The sequence below is a fragment of the Barbus barbus genome (genome assembly GCF_936440315.1).
Source record: "Barbus barbus genome assembly, chromosome: 2".
NCBI classification, from domain to species: Eukaryota; Metazoa; Chordata; class Actinopteri; order Cypriniformes; family Cyprinidae; genus Barbus; species Barbus barbus.
Window position 1 is genome coordinate 7,804,431 of NC_136730.1, and position 18,105 is coordinate 7,822,535.

The following is an 18,105-nucleotide window of genomic DNA, read 5'->3' on the forward strand; positions in this document are numbered from 1 at the left end:
CAAAGAACCTAATTTCAGTGGGATTTGTAAGTAAGAAAACCGCTTAAAGGTCTGATTACTTTTGCAGTCCAGCATGTACTCCATAAACAATGTTACATTAAGCCGTATAAAGTCACAACACTATCTAAGCCTTTTCTCCATATCATATTAGCATGTAAAATCATAATATAATTTAAAATTTCCATGAAGTACAGTCTGGGTTGATAAGTTGAGTACTTGGAAATTAAATTTTACATGGTACTATAATTTGATGGAATAAATAATAAGTAATAATAAGTATTAAAGTAAATAAAAAATCATATCATAAAATATTTTAAATTATTTTTTTAAATGTTTATAAAAAATAATATTAAAAATTAAGAAAAATAAACAACTCATGCTCATTGATTATCCCAGTAAGCCTATATAATAAAGCAAACCACTGTATGAACAATAAAAAATTTATATTGAAGTCTAAATTCAATCCCACTAATAAATAGATGCAGCACTTACCCGTACCTCACCTTTGTTTTGTTTTTTTGCTTTGCCTTGGCATAAAATGTTCCTTGTGGCAATGTATCCGGTGATTAAGGTATTTTCAGGTAAGGCTGTTACTAGCAGTGTATTTATACAGGATAAGACGTATAAGACTTCAGTCATCAGTCATTTTGCAGTAGTAGTGCCCATGTGTCTAATATAACAGGATCAGCATAGCGGGTGTTCTCTTTCTGTTTGACGTCGCTGTGACAACCAGGTTTTGTGCGGTAGACCAGGTATGGGTATCCTTGGGTCTTCTAAATAGGTAAATACTCTGGCATTCATTTGCATGTTCAATATAACCTTTAATGAATCCTCATAACATGTAATGTTGTTTATGTCAAGTGCCTTTACATCTGTTCGTGTCTACCTGCACGAGGACTGTTGTTTGTTTGGGGATGTAACTCCATCCGTGCAGCCAGTCTAGCTGAAAACACAGTGACATAACAAACAATTCCTGACACTGAGACGAGTGCACACACACACACACACACACACAAAACACGCTATCAGCTTGCAATGAAACAAAAGGTTCCTATTTTTATTTATTTAGTCATTTAACAGACGCTTTAATCCAAACCTTTTCTCCTTGTTTTCTCCAGTTCAAGAAGCAATCAAAACCAACAAAAGAGCAACAACATGCAAGCGCTATTACAAGTCTTGGTTAGCCTAACGCAGTACAGATAATAATTATTATTATTATTATAAATCTTTATTTATTTTTTTTTATAAAAAGACATATATATAAAATAAAATTTGAATAGAGAGTGCTAGAGTTAGAGGGTCAAGTAAAGATGGAACAGATGAGTTTTTAGCCGTTTCTTGAAGATGGGTAAGGATTCAGCTGCTCGGATTGAGTTGGGCAGGTCATTCCACCAGATGGGCACAGTTAATGAAAAAGTCTGTGAAAGTGTTTTTGTGTGTCTTTGGGATGGTACAATAATGCGTCGTTCACTTGAAGAACGCAAGCTTCTAGAGGGCATATACGTCTGAAGTAATGAATTTAGGTAAAGGGGTGCAGAGCCAGTGGTGGTTCTGTAGGCAAACATTAATGCCTTGAATTTAATGCGAGCAGCTATTGGTAGCCAGTGCAAATTGATGAACAGTGACGTGCGTTCTTTTCGGCTCATTAAAGATTAACCTTGCAGTGGCATTTTGGATTAATTGTAGAGGTTTAATAGAATTGGCTGGAAGACCTGCCAAGAGAGCATTGCAATAATCAAGTCTGGACAGAACAAGAGCCTGAACAAGGAGTTGTGTTGTATGTTCCGAGAGAAAGGGCCTGATCTTATTAATATTGTATAATGCAAATCTGCCGGACCGGGCAGTTTTAGCAATGTGGTCTGAGAAATTCAGCTTATCGTCAATCACAACTCCAAGGTTTCTAGCTGTTTTTTGAAGGAGTTATGGTAGATGAGCCTAACTGGAAGGTGAGATTGTGATGAAGCGATGGGTTAGCTGAAACTACAAGCAGTACTGTCTTAGCTAGGTTGTGTTGAAGGTGATGGTCCATCATCAAGCAAGAAATGTCTGTTAGACACGCTGAGATGCGAAGCAGCTACCGTCGGATCATCAGGATGGAATGAGAGGTAGAGTTGAGTGTCATCAGCATAGCAGTGATATGAAAAGCCATGTTTCTGAATGACAGAACCTAGTGATGCCATGTAGACAGAAAAGAGAATTGGTCCAAGAACTGAGCCCTGAGGCACCCCAGTAGCTAGATGTTGCGACTTGGATACCTCACCTCTCCAAGATACTTTGAAGGACCTACCAGAGAGGTAAGACTCAAACCACTGGAGTGCGTTACCTGAGATGCCCTTTCTCAATAGGGTTGACAAGAGGATCTGATGGTTGACTGTATCAAAAGCAGCAGACAGATCCAGCAAGATAAGTAATGAAGATTTGGAAGCCGCTCTTGCAAGTCTTAAGGCTTCAACAACAGAAAGCAAGGCAGTTTCGGTCGAATGTCCACTTCTGAAGCCAGATTGGTTACTGTCCAGGACGTTGTTCTGTGTGAGAAAGACAGAGACTTGGTTGAACACAACTCGTTCAAGTGTTTTTGCAATGAAAGGAAGAAGGTAAACCGGTCTATAGTTCCCTAAAAGAGTTGGGTTAAGAGTGGGTTTTTTAAGAAGTGGAGTTATACGAGCCTATTTAAATGCTGAGGGAAAAATTCCAGTGTGAAGGGATGTATTAACGATGTGAGTGAGTGCAGGTACAACTGCAGGAGAAATGGCTTGAAGGAGATGAGATGGAATAGGATCAAGCGGACAGGTAGTAGGATGACTGGAAAGGATGAGTTTAGAGACCTCTGCCTCAGAGAGTGGAGAGAATGATGTGAACGAGTGTATGTTTGCTGGTAAGATATGTTTGATAGATTGTGGTGTGGAAAATTGTGCAGTGAGGTTTGTAATTTTATTAATGAAGAATGTGGCAAAGTCGTCAGCTGTTAGAGATGATGAAGGAGGAGGAGGAGGAGGACAAAGGAGGGAGGAAAATGTTTTAAAGAGCATGCAAGAGTTAGGCGAATTGTTAATTTTGTCATGATAGTATGTCCTTTTAGCAGTGGAAACATTAGCAGAGAAGTCAGAGAGGAGTGATCAATATAAATTAAGGTCAGAAGGATTACATGATTTGTGCCATACCCTTTCTCGCAGCCCTGAATTTAGAACGATGTTTTTGGAGGACATCAGATAGCCAAGGGGCAGAACGGGTGGTACGGGCTGGCTTGGAAGATAAGGGTCAGAAAGTATTTAAACAAGACGTCAGAGTGGAACAGAAAGTATCAGTAGCACTGTTAGCATCAAGAGAGGATAACTGTTTAGGGGGAGGAAGTGAAGATGAAACCATAGCAGATAGCTGGCAGGATGAGAGTGAACGTAAGTTACGTCGAAAAGTGACATGTGGAGGGGTATGTGATGTGTCAGGAATCATGTTGAGGTTAAGAGTGAGGAGGAAGTGATCTGAGGTGTGTAGTGGAGTAACCAGCACATGATCAGTGGAGCAGTGCCGTGTGTAAATAAGGTCCAGTTGGTTGCCTGATTTGTGAGTAGCCGTAGTTAGCACTCTCTTGAGATCAAAAGACGCAAGCAGAGTGTGGAAGTCTGCAGCCTGAGGCTTATCTAGGTGGATGTTGAAGTCTCCAAGTAAGACAAAGGGAGTACCATCCTCAGGAAAGGTTGAGAGCAATAAATCTAATTCTTCCACAAAGTTACCTAGTAATCCTGGAGGACAATAAACAACTACAACATGGATTTTTAGAGGGTAGGTAATAGTAACTGAATGTGATTCAAAAGAGCTGTTGATACTCAGAGATGGTAAAGGAGTAAATTTCCAATTATTAGAGATGCGCAGACCAGTACCTCCACCTCTTCCAGTCAAACGGGGGGTGTGGGAAAAGGAGAAATTATTGGAGAGCGCTGCAGGTGTAACATTGTCTTCTGGTTTGATCCAGGTCTCTGTCAGGGCCATGAGGTTTAACCTTGAATGACTAGTAATGGAAGTAATGAAATCAGCTTTGTTGACAGTAGACTGACATTTCCAGAGACCAATAGAAAAAGAAAGTAATGTATTAGCAGACATAGGCAAAGTGTGCAGGTTGATAGGATTGCGCTGTCTACAGTGTGTGATGCGTGGCTTGCGAGTGGTAGTGATAGTATTGATCTGGAAACACATAGTAAGAATAGGTTATATAAACTAAAACAGAAGACTATTAAGTCCTATTAAGACACAAAACAGCCAGGAAGGGCCACATAAAATTGCTGCATAAAATATTTACAATAAAACATGTAAACAGCGCAATAAAAACAAAGGCAATTATGTGAATGTATCTCATTTGCTTTTGTTCCATCTAATTGTATGCATATTTCCTCTTTTCTCCCTCTTTTACTAAAAGTGTATTTGGTCATGCCCTCTCCCTGACCCTGAAACCTCCCTGAATATAGCGAGCTCAACTCTTCTCCCACTGCCACCTGTGTCCCTCATCGCTGTCTTCCTGTGTCTCTCACTCTTACATTAACACACGGGCTATCCCTCCTTTCCAAATCCCTTAATTAGGCATGCAGCTCCCCGCACATACACATGCATAATCACCCACAGTCTCACTCACGATCTGGCCTTCTTGTTCACCCTGGGTATTCCTAGGTTCTCACGTAGTACTTATCTCAGTCCTCTGTCTGGATTTGTTATCCCTCTCATCATTCTCTCTCCTTTGCTTTTCAACCCCCTCCCTCAGGCACCCACCACAAGGTTCATCATACCATATCGGCTGTCAATAAATGCGTGGCACTGACACCTGAATCCTCAAGAGGGCCCAGAGCTGGGTAACGCACCCAGACACCCCTCTGAAGGCACACAAACTTCAATACCAACAGCTAATCTCTTACTTGAGACATATTAATAAAAATAAACTATTGCCAAGAAACACTGTTTTGTATCTTTTCCAAATGGCTTTTGCAGATGACAGAATGGCTTGTAAACTGAGTGCCAGCCAGTTGAGTTAATGCAATCTACATGTCTCTGTTATAAATACACATCAACTAAATTTTAAATCTGTTCAACTCACTCAAGGACACAAAGAGTCAGGTGGGACAATAGATTAAACAGATACTGCTTCTGTCTTCTTGACAGCCAAAATGTCATATGATTAATGCTTTATAGTTATCAATAATAGCCTTTGGCTAGAGCATTGGTGTGGGTTGGCCCTAATGTTTTCAAAGAATTATAAGAGAAATATCATTATATATATATATATATATATATATATATATATATATATATACACACACACACAGTTCAACATTTTTCATTTTTAATATTGCTCAGTTGATTTGTCAACATAGAAACACTGAACCTGCCACATGAGCCTACATTATGTCTGTAATGCCTGAAGCGCTTATATTTCATAATCTCAGTCTATCCTAAGAATTTATGTTAATAAATTAACCTCTTTTTTCACTTTGACCAGTAAACGTTTATGGTAGCCTGCTTTAATCTTTGCGGGGATTCTGGTACTAAACTCAACGATGTGTGCTATCGATTAGCTACGCCTAAATCGATAACGCGTTTTCTGTTGGCCATTTCTTACCATCGGCTGTGGCAATGCGCATGCTCCGTTCCACTAGTCTGAACCACTCTCAAAAATGTCGATGTGGCTTTAATGTGAACTCTTATTGATTCCCAGTTTGTAAACAGAGATCACCGTGGAAATGTTTGCCGTTCTCTTTATTTGCATGTTCAGTCTCGTCTTGGCAAACCAAGAGGAACGATTACCAAATAAATGCGAGGGTAAGAAACAAAGTATCATCGTTTGCCCCTTAGGTGTTGAATGTAAATATTTTTGTAAAAACTATAATAAAAACTATCTTATAATGTAATTCATATAAAATATAGTGCAAAGTTTTCCTCTGTAGCCTACTTCTGTTTGCATGTGTAAGTTATTCAGTTAAAACGAAACTTCAGTCGGGTTCTAAAGTTTCTTTTTTCCCCTTTTAATAGTTTGTAAATTACTGACAGTGGAGTTGCAGGACGCCCTGGAAAAAACTGGCCGCTCGAAGGAAGTTCTAGAGCTCGGAGAGGTTTTGGACACTGGCAAGCGCAAGCGCAAAATCAAATACAACACTTCGTAAGTAGCGATGCCATTGATATGACAGTTCTGTCCCTATGAGAACGCTTAAAAAACAAAACCCTTAAGGTTAGGAAAATACCTAAATGTACTAATGTTCTCCCACCTCTTGCTATTGCGATTTATTTGTTTCCAGAGAGACGCGACTCACTGAGGCCATGGACAACATCTGTGAAAGAATTCTGCAGTATAAAGTCCACGCTGAGAGACCAGGGAGCCTTCGCTATGCCAAGGTATCGAGCTCACCTTAGCACTCTTTCCCAGCCCTCAGCTGCATGCAATTCAGTCATTTCTCATTTAAAGAGATACTTTAAGTGTGTGGATTATGTTTGCAAAATGATAAATAATTTTAGACTGCTGTGTGTCTCAGGGCACAAGTCAAACAATGAACACACTGAAACACCTGGTGGATAAGGGAGTGAAGGTAGAGCTGGGTATCCCTTATGAACTGTGGGATGAACCATCAGTGGAGGTGGCGGACTTGAAGAGACAGGTAATACTCAAAGAACTACAAAGAAAGAGCCGTGGGGTGGTGTAGCTGTAGTTGGGGAAAGTCGTGGCCTAATGGTTAGGGAGTCGGACTCGTAATTTGAAAGGTTGCGGGTTCGAGTCCCCGGCCGGCAGGGATTGTAGGTGGGGGGAGTGAATGTACAGCGCTCTCTCCACCCTCAATACCACGACTGAGGTGCCCTTGAGCAAGGCACCGAACCCCCAACTGCTCCCCGGGCGCTGCAGCATGGCTGCCCACTGCTCCGGGTGTGTGTTCACGGTGTGTGTGTGTGTGCATTTGTTCACTATGTGTGTGCACTTGGATGGGTTAAACGCAGAGCACCAATTTCGAGTATGGGTCACCATACTTGACAATACGTCACGACTTTACTTTACTTTTACTTTAGTTGCATGTTTCATAATTTATATGTAGTTATTGTTTGAGATTACTAATTACCTTTAATAGTGTTTATGAAATGGACTGTCGGTTTGTAGAATATTAAAAAGAAGATCGATACGCTGTCTTCTAAATGAAAAATATACCTTTTGGTACAGTGTGGTTAAATTTATATATTGAAATGTATATATATTTTAATTTTCATGTTTATAATACAGTGTGAGACCATGTTGGAAGAGTATGAGGAGATTGTGGAAAACTGGTACTTTCATCATCAAGAGGAGAGACTTGACAGATTTTTCTGTGCAAACCATGTCCTCAGTGACTCAGACCAAGGTAGAAATACACTGTCTCTTAGCATTCACTAACACACAGTCTCGTAATATAATCCTTCCGTTACAAATAAGCCACTATTTTCAGGCCTTATTTGATCTCTTTCAGAGTGCCTGAATGAGGTATGGAAAGGTGACATGGGTGTAAAGGGATTCAAAGAGGAGAGTGAGGGAGAGAACAGAAGACAGACCCATGATGCAGAAGAACTGTGAAAGCAGAGCCATAATGGTTGATGAATGCATACGATCTTTGACATCTTTGCACAAAACTACAGGAACCAAGGAAACATCAAAGTATTTTTCCTCAAATCTACATGAACAGAACTTTACAGTAACAAACACTAATTGTCAGTGTTCAAAATTTTTGAAAAAAAACTTTTGACACATCATGGTATGTGAACAGTCCTTACCTCTTTTTCCATGCTGATATCTTGAATTTCTCAGTGTTATCAATAATGAAGAAAGACACTGAAATGTGCCTTTTATTGTGTATTATCTTATAGGGATGTGTTAGAGCAACTACAAACACTAACAGTTTTTTTACTGATCGACTTGATTGGGAATTGTATACGTATTTATCATTATTGCACAACCATGCACAAACCAAAAAGATGCTTTTAGGATTTTGTATTGCGAGGTGCATTAAATATATTTTGTTCTGATGTAACATGTACAGCAATAATGTTTTTAAATAATGGATTCTTGCTATAAATCATAAGTGAGGTGTCTATGGGTGGCCAAAGTGCCAGTAGGAGCTCTTTTGGTCTGTATTTGTATGAAAGATAATCTCTTCTTGTTGATCCCAGGTGGCTGGGGTTATATGATGTGCATGAACTGTCATCTAGTGGTTAAACACACGAGTCGTGACAAGTGAATTCATGCTTATAGGCCTGTCAACGGTCAGTAACAGTATCTATTACACACTTATAATAACGCCCACCGCGTTCACTGTAACACAGAAACTTAATTAGCAGATACTAATTACTAACCAGGGGTTTTAAGAAAAAATGCCACAATGGCGCCCAAAAGGGGACTTAAAACATCCAAAACACCACTAGGGGGCAGTACAGTCCTAATGTCCTAAAACATAAACTAAAAACCAACTGTGTCCATTCATAAAATGGTGCACTGAGAGGGTGACAAACTGTCCTTGTGGATAATAAACCGATAACTTAAGTTGAAAGAGATATGTAACATTATCACCAGTGAGGAACCGAGAGATCCGGGTTACGTTTCCTTTTTCAAGTTTTTGGAAACATGGGTCTCATCATATTGTGATGATTATAAAATGGACAGATTGTGATTATGTTGTGCAGCCTAAGCTCCAGTGGCGCAATCGGTTAGCGTGCAGTACTTATACAGCAGTACAAAGCAGAGCAATGCCGAGGTTGTGAGTTCGAGCCTCACCTGGAGCAGTTTTAGGGCCTTTCTGTATCAAGGTAAATCACACAAGGCATTGTATATGTGACTTGCAGGGGTTGGTTGTTGTACTTGTGGGACACACAAGCAAGACCGCTTTGTTTCAGTGATCTAACGTTAGTTATGTTGATTTCTTGTCATACACAGTAGGCTATATACAGGAGTCTAGAATATAATTAATAACAAAGAATGCTTTGAAAGTGATATTACATTTCAGCAACTTTGTTTTTTTACTTTAATAGAATCAAGCTTTTATTACATCTAAAATTATACGCAAACTGATTGCGTATTTAAATCTTTCATATAGTGCACTTTTTCATTCGTGACTCTCTCCTTTCCTAATGTGTGTTTGTTTAAAACTTCCTAAATTCCCACTTACAAACTTTTAAAATGAGAGAAAACGCAGGGCCAGCTGTAAATGACTTCCATGACCAATAACAGTCATTAACTGCACTACACATTCTTTTAAACATTATTAATCACACATGAATGACTTCCTACCAGTGCAGTGCTTTTGTTCTTGGTCATTAATTATTGTCCGTATGGGTCATTTGTGCTCTATTATAGCACAGATCATGCTTTTCCCTTGTTTTTCTTGATCAATATATCTACATCACAGAATTGTCAGTGTGAACATTTGTTTTTAATGCATCCATTGAATACCAAACTAATGTATCACTCAATACTACAGTATAGTTTTGAAACGAAAATATTTCTGCAGACCACAGTATTTAGAATCTAATAATCTGGGGAACATGTGCCTGTACTAGACCTGCAGACACTGCTATGCATTTATACTGAGAAGAACCATGAAGTTTAAAGTGGGAATTGATCTAGACCAAGTTACACTACAGGATTCTGAATCTTTAGGCCTCAAAATATTACTTCTATTTTTTCAGTTTTTTATTATTTACTCTTCTTATGTTCTCCTTATATGACTATATAACAGGAAACATATACAAATGCAACTGTGGTTTCGAAGGTAACATCAACTTAAATTTTAAAAACAAAAATAAAGATAACTTTGTCCTTGCCTGAGCTTCTGGACTCTTATATCAAACTATGTATTTTTCTGGCAAGATTGCCCCTCAAATGTTGAATGTTATTCTATGTGATAATTGATCCAAACAGTTATGAAATGTGTATCCATGGAATTAATTAATAATGACGTGTTTCATTTGAAATCAAAACCGAAATTTTGCCAAGGATTCTGACTTCCTTTCTTCTCTAGGAAAAACAAAGCTCTCACGAGCAGCTGTTTCAAAATCAAACACAGTTTTGCACTGTTTGCATCATCAAATACTTGAAACCTAATTAAGGATGAAATGAGTGGAAATGAGACGAGTTCACACAACAAAAGAAGCAGGAGGAAAAAAACTGGGTGATAAATGACTGAAGCTGGTTTTAATATTTAAGTGGTTACAGAATGTAATTGCAATCAAAAGCTAATACTCCAGCACTGGATTTTTTCTTTTAACAATAAATGAAATCAATAACTTGATAATACTGACAAATGAAGTGCCACTAGGTGTATTTTCTAAACTATTTGCAGTCTGGCCACAGTAGCTCTCACCTCCATTTGGTGACATTCGCTCTTGCCGCTCACTTCTCTCCAGCACACTCCTTGTCTGGTTCAATGTCTGGACTTTCTCCAGCCTGCTTTCAATATCACATGGTGTAATAGATCCAGCAGACACTTTCGTGTGTTGTAGCGCCCAAAGTCAAACTGATCTGTGTGGTGAAAGAATGGCAAGAATATGTGATATGCTCAATTGTACCAGTTCATCCCTCAATTAAGTTTGTTGTACTTGACAAGCATCCAAAAACATCAAACCTTAAAGCAACATGCTCTATAGCATGAGTACACACAAGCATACACCTGGGAAACAGTCCTCCAGGGAAGTCATCAATCAGTTTTATGGGACTGCTCTGGGAGAGTTTCTTTTGTTTCCCTTTCAATTCAGTTGTTCTTTTTTTCACTCGGTCCCCTTGCCTCACCCTTACTCACTATTTCCATATGTGTCAGCTTTATATCCTCTCCAGGGAGGGAGCGCCTCGTTCTTGGGGTTACCCAAAGTGTTGTTTCAATTGCACATTGAACTTTGAATTGACGCCCGCGAGGGTACAAGTTCAAGATCACGGTGCGTAACCATAATTGCCTTGGGTGATATTTTCTCAGCTGAAGAGTCAGAAAAACAAAAAAAAAATGGCCTGTCTTTCTTTGCGCATGCACTCCTAATGTGCTTAATGCATGTACAGGCATTTAGTGTGTGTGTGTGTGTGTGTGTGTGTGTGTGTGTGTGTATGTGCGTCCTATGCCAGTGAAGAAGTTGACGTCAGGGTGATACGTAACCATGCCTATAGGCGCACTGAATGCAGCAGGAACTTGCGCTGCTCAGCCTGAGAATATCTGTCCACTTGTCGTGCTGTTATTGATCAACCAGGACGCGGCTACACTGGCAACCCGCATTGAAGCGCACATGGTAGGTAAACTCAGTTTTGCTCTTGTGCACCTTTTCAGTCCCCGCTTCTGTCGTTAGATCAGAACAGGCTTGATCAGGACTGCTGACAAGGGTTTTAAATTTAGAATAACCTGTTGATTAGTCTTAACCGGTGATGGTGCTAAAGTAGCCCGCGCACTGAAACCCTAGTTGTTCTTTAAACAAATCACATGGAGATGTGATTTGGTCAAAGAGTTATTTATTTTATTTTTTTTGGTAGGATTATTACTGTTATAACCTATTTTTAGCCTATATTTATAGCCTATATTTTTGTATACATGCACTTGCATGTACATAGCACTTTTTTATCACTGAATGAATCGGGTTTTTATTTTTTAGCCCAAAGTATATTTTGCAAACCAGATGATTTACTTTACATCATTAATTTATTTTATATTTTCATTTGTTTTTACTGTCAAATCCAAAACGTGATTTGTTTAAAAAATAATTGTCTGCTGTTTACCTAAAATATTTTAAATAAGAGCTATAATCCGTATACCAAGTATCTTCATAAGTGTTGTTCTCCCTTAAAAAATAAATGAATATATAAAAGCCAAATGGATAAAAGACTTTCACTTAATTGATGTACATATTTTAACATTTAAGCAACTAGCAACATTTAATAAAGCAGTTAAATGAATGCATATTATTATTATTATTATCGTAGCCTATTGTGCTTATCAGGTTTGTATCAGAACCATGACTAGTCCACGACTAGAAATAAAAATTAAATAAATAAACAAACTGTTATAGCATAAACATAGCCCTAGGAAAAATATGTGATTGATTGTCATAATCAGGAACCTGTACCTGTCAGTGGCGGATGGGCTGATCTGTGATTTGTACAAAATTGTTCTGCCGGAAGGCTACGCGTAATTTAAGGATAATGAGATCATTCGTCTAGGCACACACCGCAAATCTTGTCAAACAATCCTGAAGTATTATTTAGGTTAAGGAATATAATAGTCCACATTCCACTGCATTTTAAGAATAATGTAATTTTCATGATAACCATAGATTAATTATAAAGATGCAGGGCAGATTACATATTTTCCAGAACAGCGCGCGCTGTTGAAGTTGCTTAAAATCTGGCATTTTGTAAATACGCCAGTGAACCTCAGATGATATGTTATTCATATGTTATGGTGTTTTATGTCTTATTAGGTGCATAATTATCAAATGCCATGATGCAAACTAATTTAGAAAGTCTAAATTAATTTAAATACTTTCAGAATTAATTGAAATACTTTCCATCGGATTGATGGGACACAATCAGTTAAGGCCATGCAATATAACAACGGGGTATACAAAGGCCCGAAAAATAACAGCTTAAGGCCATGTAGGTGGCCAGCTGCGAAACCATTATTTTAATAAAACATGCAATTTCCGTTCCCCGTTCTGCGGGCGCACTTCGTGCCTCGTTATTCTGTGACATATGTCGGGTCAACTGATAAACACGAATGGTTGTAATTATAGCTCCATAAAACTGAATTTTTCATTAAATTATCATTATAGGGTTCGCCTTAATTCACATCCCATGTGATTTAAATCTCATTGCACAATACAAACTCGGATTACAGTGGAAATATAGAATTGAGAAGGAATCTCGACAGGCCTGCATGCGATGATCAGTTATCTTTTTTATTTTTTTTAAAGGATGATCTGTGTTTAAATGGAAATACCAGCTATTGCCAAGCTGCCAGCATACTTGACAGGATGATACATTCTCTCGCTGTATCTTCTAAAACACATGGTTAACCTTCATTTTAAACGTTTAATTAACGATAAATGGGATGAAACCCCCCTTGCTAATTGTTCCACCCTAGGTTCATCATGGAATGTTGTGCTTGGCATAACTGGAGCACGGAACAACGGACGGCGATTTCATGTGCATCTGTTTTTCAACATTGAGACGAAACCTGCAGGGAAATTTCATGATTACACTGCCAGGGCACATAGCGTGGGAGAGAGAGAGAGAGAGAGAGAGAGAGAGAGAGATCGGCCTCTCTTTTTTCCTTCTTTCTCTGCTGTCTACTGTACTACATGTGTTTTCCCATTCAAACATGTATCCTTGCTTGGACTTATTAGGCATATGTTAAAGCTGACAGGGCGCACTATGAATATTCTTGTATAAACTTCAAAGCACAGAAGGTTACATCTGGCTTGGCTTCTTGACTAAGATTTCACAAAACGCGAATAGAGCATGATTCAAAGTCAGAATTTTTTTTTTTTTTAAAAAGAAGAAAAAAGTCCTGTCTAGTTTGCAGTGTCACAACTGTCTGAACGAACTGTACCAAATATATTAAACAAAGGGGAATATGTTCAACACTTCATTTTATTTCATTCCGTTTTGTTTTTTGTACCAATGCAGTAATAGCTATTATGCTTCTCTGCCGTGCATGACAACTAATCTAATGTCAATTCAAGACCAATACATCCATGCTTTGCAGATATTCGCTTTTAATTTAAGACCATTTGAAATTAGGCTACCGGAAGATACGAGAGGTGTTATTGGCAGCTGCTATGGTTAAACAGGTGTGTGAGTGAGAGCGAGCGAGCAACAGTGCATGTCCTGCGCACAACGCTTATGGGAAACTGACAGGTTTTTGAAAGCGCAAGAGAAAACTTTCTTGTTTCTATACATCTGAGGACAACGAACAGACAGTTAGTGATTAATTAATTTATGATGGACAGGGACATAACCGCAATAAATCACGCAATTTTAAATCAGTTAATTTCAAGAACATGGATCCCACGTGTAGGCCTATCACGGGGATCGCTTGTCAAAGATTCACAACCTTGGCTGGCTGTCGTCCACGACGAAGAATGTTCAAATGTGTTAAGCAGGCCAAATCTTTCTCATCTGTCCGACAACATACCCCAGGGTTAAGATTTAGGAAGTGGAGAGCAGCACTGTGAACGCGGAAAACTGACAGGTATCGAGCTCTCCTAAGAATAGACCTGAGTTATGTGCCAAATGTGTGCAAAATCATATTTCAGAGAGAAACGAGGAAACGTTCTATCACATTCTAAATCACTTCATTTTTTACAATCATAGTGGTTTGTAGGCCTATATATTTGTAAATAAATAAAGCAGTTTTTTTACAAAATGAATGTTTTTTTTTCATTATTATTATTTGTATATTTTATTCCTCTGTGACATTTGCTTTGATCTGTTTAACTTGGAAAAAAAGGATTGCCATAGACGTGTGAAACTCTCAAAAAGATAACAACAGTTTGCATGCCATTTTTATTCAAATTTTATATCGTATAAAATACTAAAACACTTTATCCTTTTCTCAAAAAGAAAAAAAAAATCTGTGGCGATACGAAAATCCCCCCATTTATTTTGAACGACCAGTATTAGTAGGCTAGGCTACTACAACAACTCGGGGCGCGGGGCTTTAGCTGGGCTGGGCTTTAGCCTATGCTCAATGATTGACTGGATGTTTTGTTCGTCTTTTTCGAAAAGCTGTTTGGTCGAGCATACATTACATAGGCTACTTCAACGCAATCATGTATTCAACCAATGCATTCTTAAAACAAACGGATTAAGCAAATTCCCATTTAGATTGGAACGCAGTAGAACGCTGGAAAACTATTCGAGATGTGTTGTAATATGTAATTAAGTGAACTAGCTTAAGACTTTTGAAATATATGCTATATGGAACAAAAGAAACATATAAAACATAGGCGCATAGGCTATTTGTCCTTGTCCCCCAATGGCTATCATTCAAGGCTCGTGCCTCATCTTGTTGGCTCGAGCACAAACAACGCTGATCCGTTCATTTCTTTTTGACTTTGTGATAACTAATGAAGAAGTACCCCCGATCGTTTTCAAAGCTAACTTCTGGTGGACAGGAACGGACACTTTGTAGCTTTCAGACTGGTGTGAATTTATGGAAAGAGCTAGACAAATTGTGGAAACTGTATCCAAGGTTCTACTTGCTGCTAGACTGAGGCCCAGCCACTAAACAAGTTTGAATTTCCCTTACGAAAATTAGGCTAACCTTGGCTTTACTTCAAAATAATAATAATAATTAAATAAATAAATAAACAAACATTACTAAACCATAGTAACCACAAATTAACCATGGTCTTGCTGCACTAACCAAAGTTTAACCATGGAAATTGTAGTAAAACTGTGGTTATGGTAATCAATACGCCAAAAACCATGGTTACTACAATTTTACTAAATAAAACCATGGTTAATTTAAGTAAAGGATGTCTTTTAGAAAGGGGCTTACGAGCTCAATAAACAACATATTACTTAAGCTTCAATTCATCAAGTTTGTGTAATGAGCTTTGTTCAATTAGCTAGCACTGCAATGAAGCCAGGGACAATCGCAAATCATGCTGAGAGTGGATCAAACCCTCCCTGCTCGAGACCCGCGCCTCTCTGTCTCAACGACAGCCGTGAATATCTACACGCTATCATCACTTTCCCAACTTAGTCTTACGCATCGCCCTCAGATACACTGCTGCCTCTCCGAAACCGGAGATTCAATTAATCAGGCGATCAATTAATGCTGAAGGGTTTTTCACAGTGTTCTCAGTTTTCCCCTGGGGCACGTCGCAACATGTGTAGAATGATCGCGAGCCGCACACGGACCCTGGGAATGTGCCACAGCGGGAAAGAACGCTGCTCTGTCCCGCAGTTGGTCGCTTATCACCTCCCGTTGTAGAAGGCAGACACCTGGCGATGTTTTCGAGAAAAAATGCTTCAAACGCGTATTATTTGAAAGAAACATTAAAACGTATAGAAACCCCAAAAACAATACGTAAGACAGTGAGTGGGTGGTTCTGCCTCTCAGTGTGCTTTCTTTGACCTTCATGTCCCTCAGGGGTCCTCAAATTTCAGCCTATGAGATAATTGAGCAGAGTGACTCTAGTGAATCTCTCAGTGCTCCCCTCTCCTACCGAGCCGTTTATGCATCCCTGCTGACTTTGCTGTCAATGTCAAACGCTTGTTAGGACATCATCAATCATCAACACTTAGGAATATTCTCAGAACTTTGAAGGCAGGCCATACACTGAGAAAATAGAGGGCGAGAAGAGCGGAGGGAGAGAGAGAGAGAGTTTAAACTACGGTTGAGGGATCAGCAAATGCTAGTAAGTGTTCATCTGTTAGTTTAGGATGCACTTCCAACAGTTAACAACTGATCATTTGAGGCACTGACCGAACACCGAGGATTTTACAGTGTGTTTCATTAGAAGCGAAGAGTGTTAGCTCTCAAATACTTTTTTTTTTTAATCCCACAAGTTGTCAGGGCTCTATATCACTCAGTCTAAGGAAGAGTGAGTGCACTGTTTCTCTTTTCTGCAGGCGAGATTTTGCAACTTTTTCTGGTGTAGATTATCATCAGATAAATAAACAGACTCCTCTATCAGGCCAAGAAGTGGAAGACAGAGATTCATTACTGAGGGCCTGCAGACAGGCGGGTACAGGATTACGCTGTCTTGCCAAAGGAAGTGGCTCAACTTGAACATGCATTTCTCACATTCAATCTATAAATCTGCCACTCTATTTTATTTTTCTAATCTTAGTTCCCCACATTTCTTTGTCCTTGATTTCACTTCTATGCTCTCAAAATCTCACTCTCTTTTTGCCATCTTGCCTCAAGTTAATTACAGGTACTTAGAATTAGTGCTCAAGGGTACAGACTGGAGGACAACCAAATGTTGCACTGGGTCCTGGAACTGACGGGCCCCTTATTAACCCTGGAATGCATAAAGGGCATGATTTATGGAATCTATGTTTAAAAAAAAAAATCATTTAATACTTTATAATAATCCATGCATTTTTCATATAGCTTATGTGAACCTCTTCTGTAAATGAACCTCACAAATTCCATTTGCATATTTATTGTTTTTAGACAGAAAAGATTACAACTACAAATTATTGTAAAAGTGGTCATATGTATTTCTTATAGTATTTTATTTTGTAGAAATAATGCTTATTATATATTACAATTTATATTCATTTTATATTATATTATATTGTTATTTTTTCAGTATAAAATAGCAATATATTATTGTTGTAAATAATAATATTTATTTCCTACATTTTATTTTTGTAATGTCAATTTCATATTTTGAGTTTTATGACAGTTCTATATTTCATATATAAGGGTTAATGCACCACAGGATTCTGTCCCTTTTTAATCAATATCTGATTTCATTTATGTACTACCAGCCAAAGTGTGGCCATACCTGAATTCATGCTTCTCATGTTCTAAAACAAGCAGGCCTGTCCAAACTTCTGAAAGGTGCTGGCCTCATTCCCTCAAAAAGAAGCAGTGTAAAAAACTGAAAATGTGTTTGTGTGATGTGCTGGACCTGTCTGCAAAAATCATGGCCAAATAATCTGCAAAACCTACCAACAATTAAAATTTCTCACGGACAATTTATAGTTCTAAACAAATATGTTAAAATCTAATACGGTTCATTTTGACCCCCTTTATATAAAGCTTCATATACCGTAGTTTAAACTCTCTCTCTCTCTTTCTCTCTCTCTCTCTCACACGCTCTCTCTATTTGGGTCATGTGAATCTTTTCATCCCAGTTTTTCTCTCAATAATCAAGTCACCTTATTCCTTCCTACACTGCTTCTTCCCATCTCCACTCACAATTCCCCATCTGCAATAGACAGGTTTAGATTAAAAGAATGGAAAGCCATAAATATGATAAATGAGAATGGGCTTGGAATACTGGACCAGCTGCTCCACATGCTCTATGTCATCTCTTGCAATCTCTCCATTTTTATACACTCAATTGCCCCTGTTCCTTCTTTACAGAGTTGAAAATGTCAAAATGAATATACATTTA

General features: G+C 38.5%; 1 protein-coding gene across 1 annotated transcript; it reads left to right on the forward strand.

The window, feature by feature from the left end:
- Positions 1-5,579: 5,579 nt before the first annotated feature.
- Positions 5,580-9,811, forward strand: LOC306883419 (protein canopy 4). Its single transcript, XM_079438663.1, has 6 exons — positions 5,580-5,802; positions 6,013-6,139; positions 6,276-6,372; positions 6,510-6,632; positions 7,244-7,361; positions 7,467-9,811. The coding sequence occupies exons 1-6, from the start codon at positions 5,724-5,726 to the stop codon at positions 7,568-7,570; spliced, it is 648 nt and encodes a 215-aa protein (XP_079294789.1). The 5' UTR covers positions 5,580-5,723; the 3' UTR covers positions 7,571-9,811.
- Positions 9,812-18,105: the final 8,294 nt, after the last annotated feature.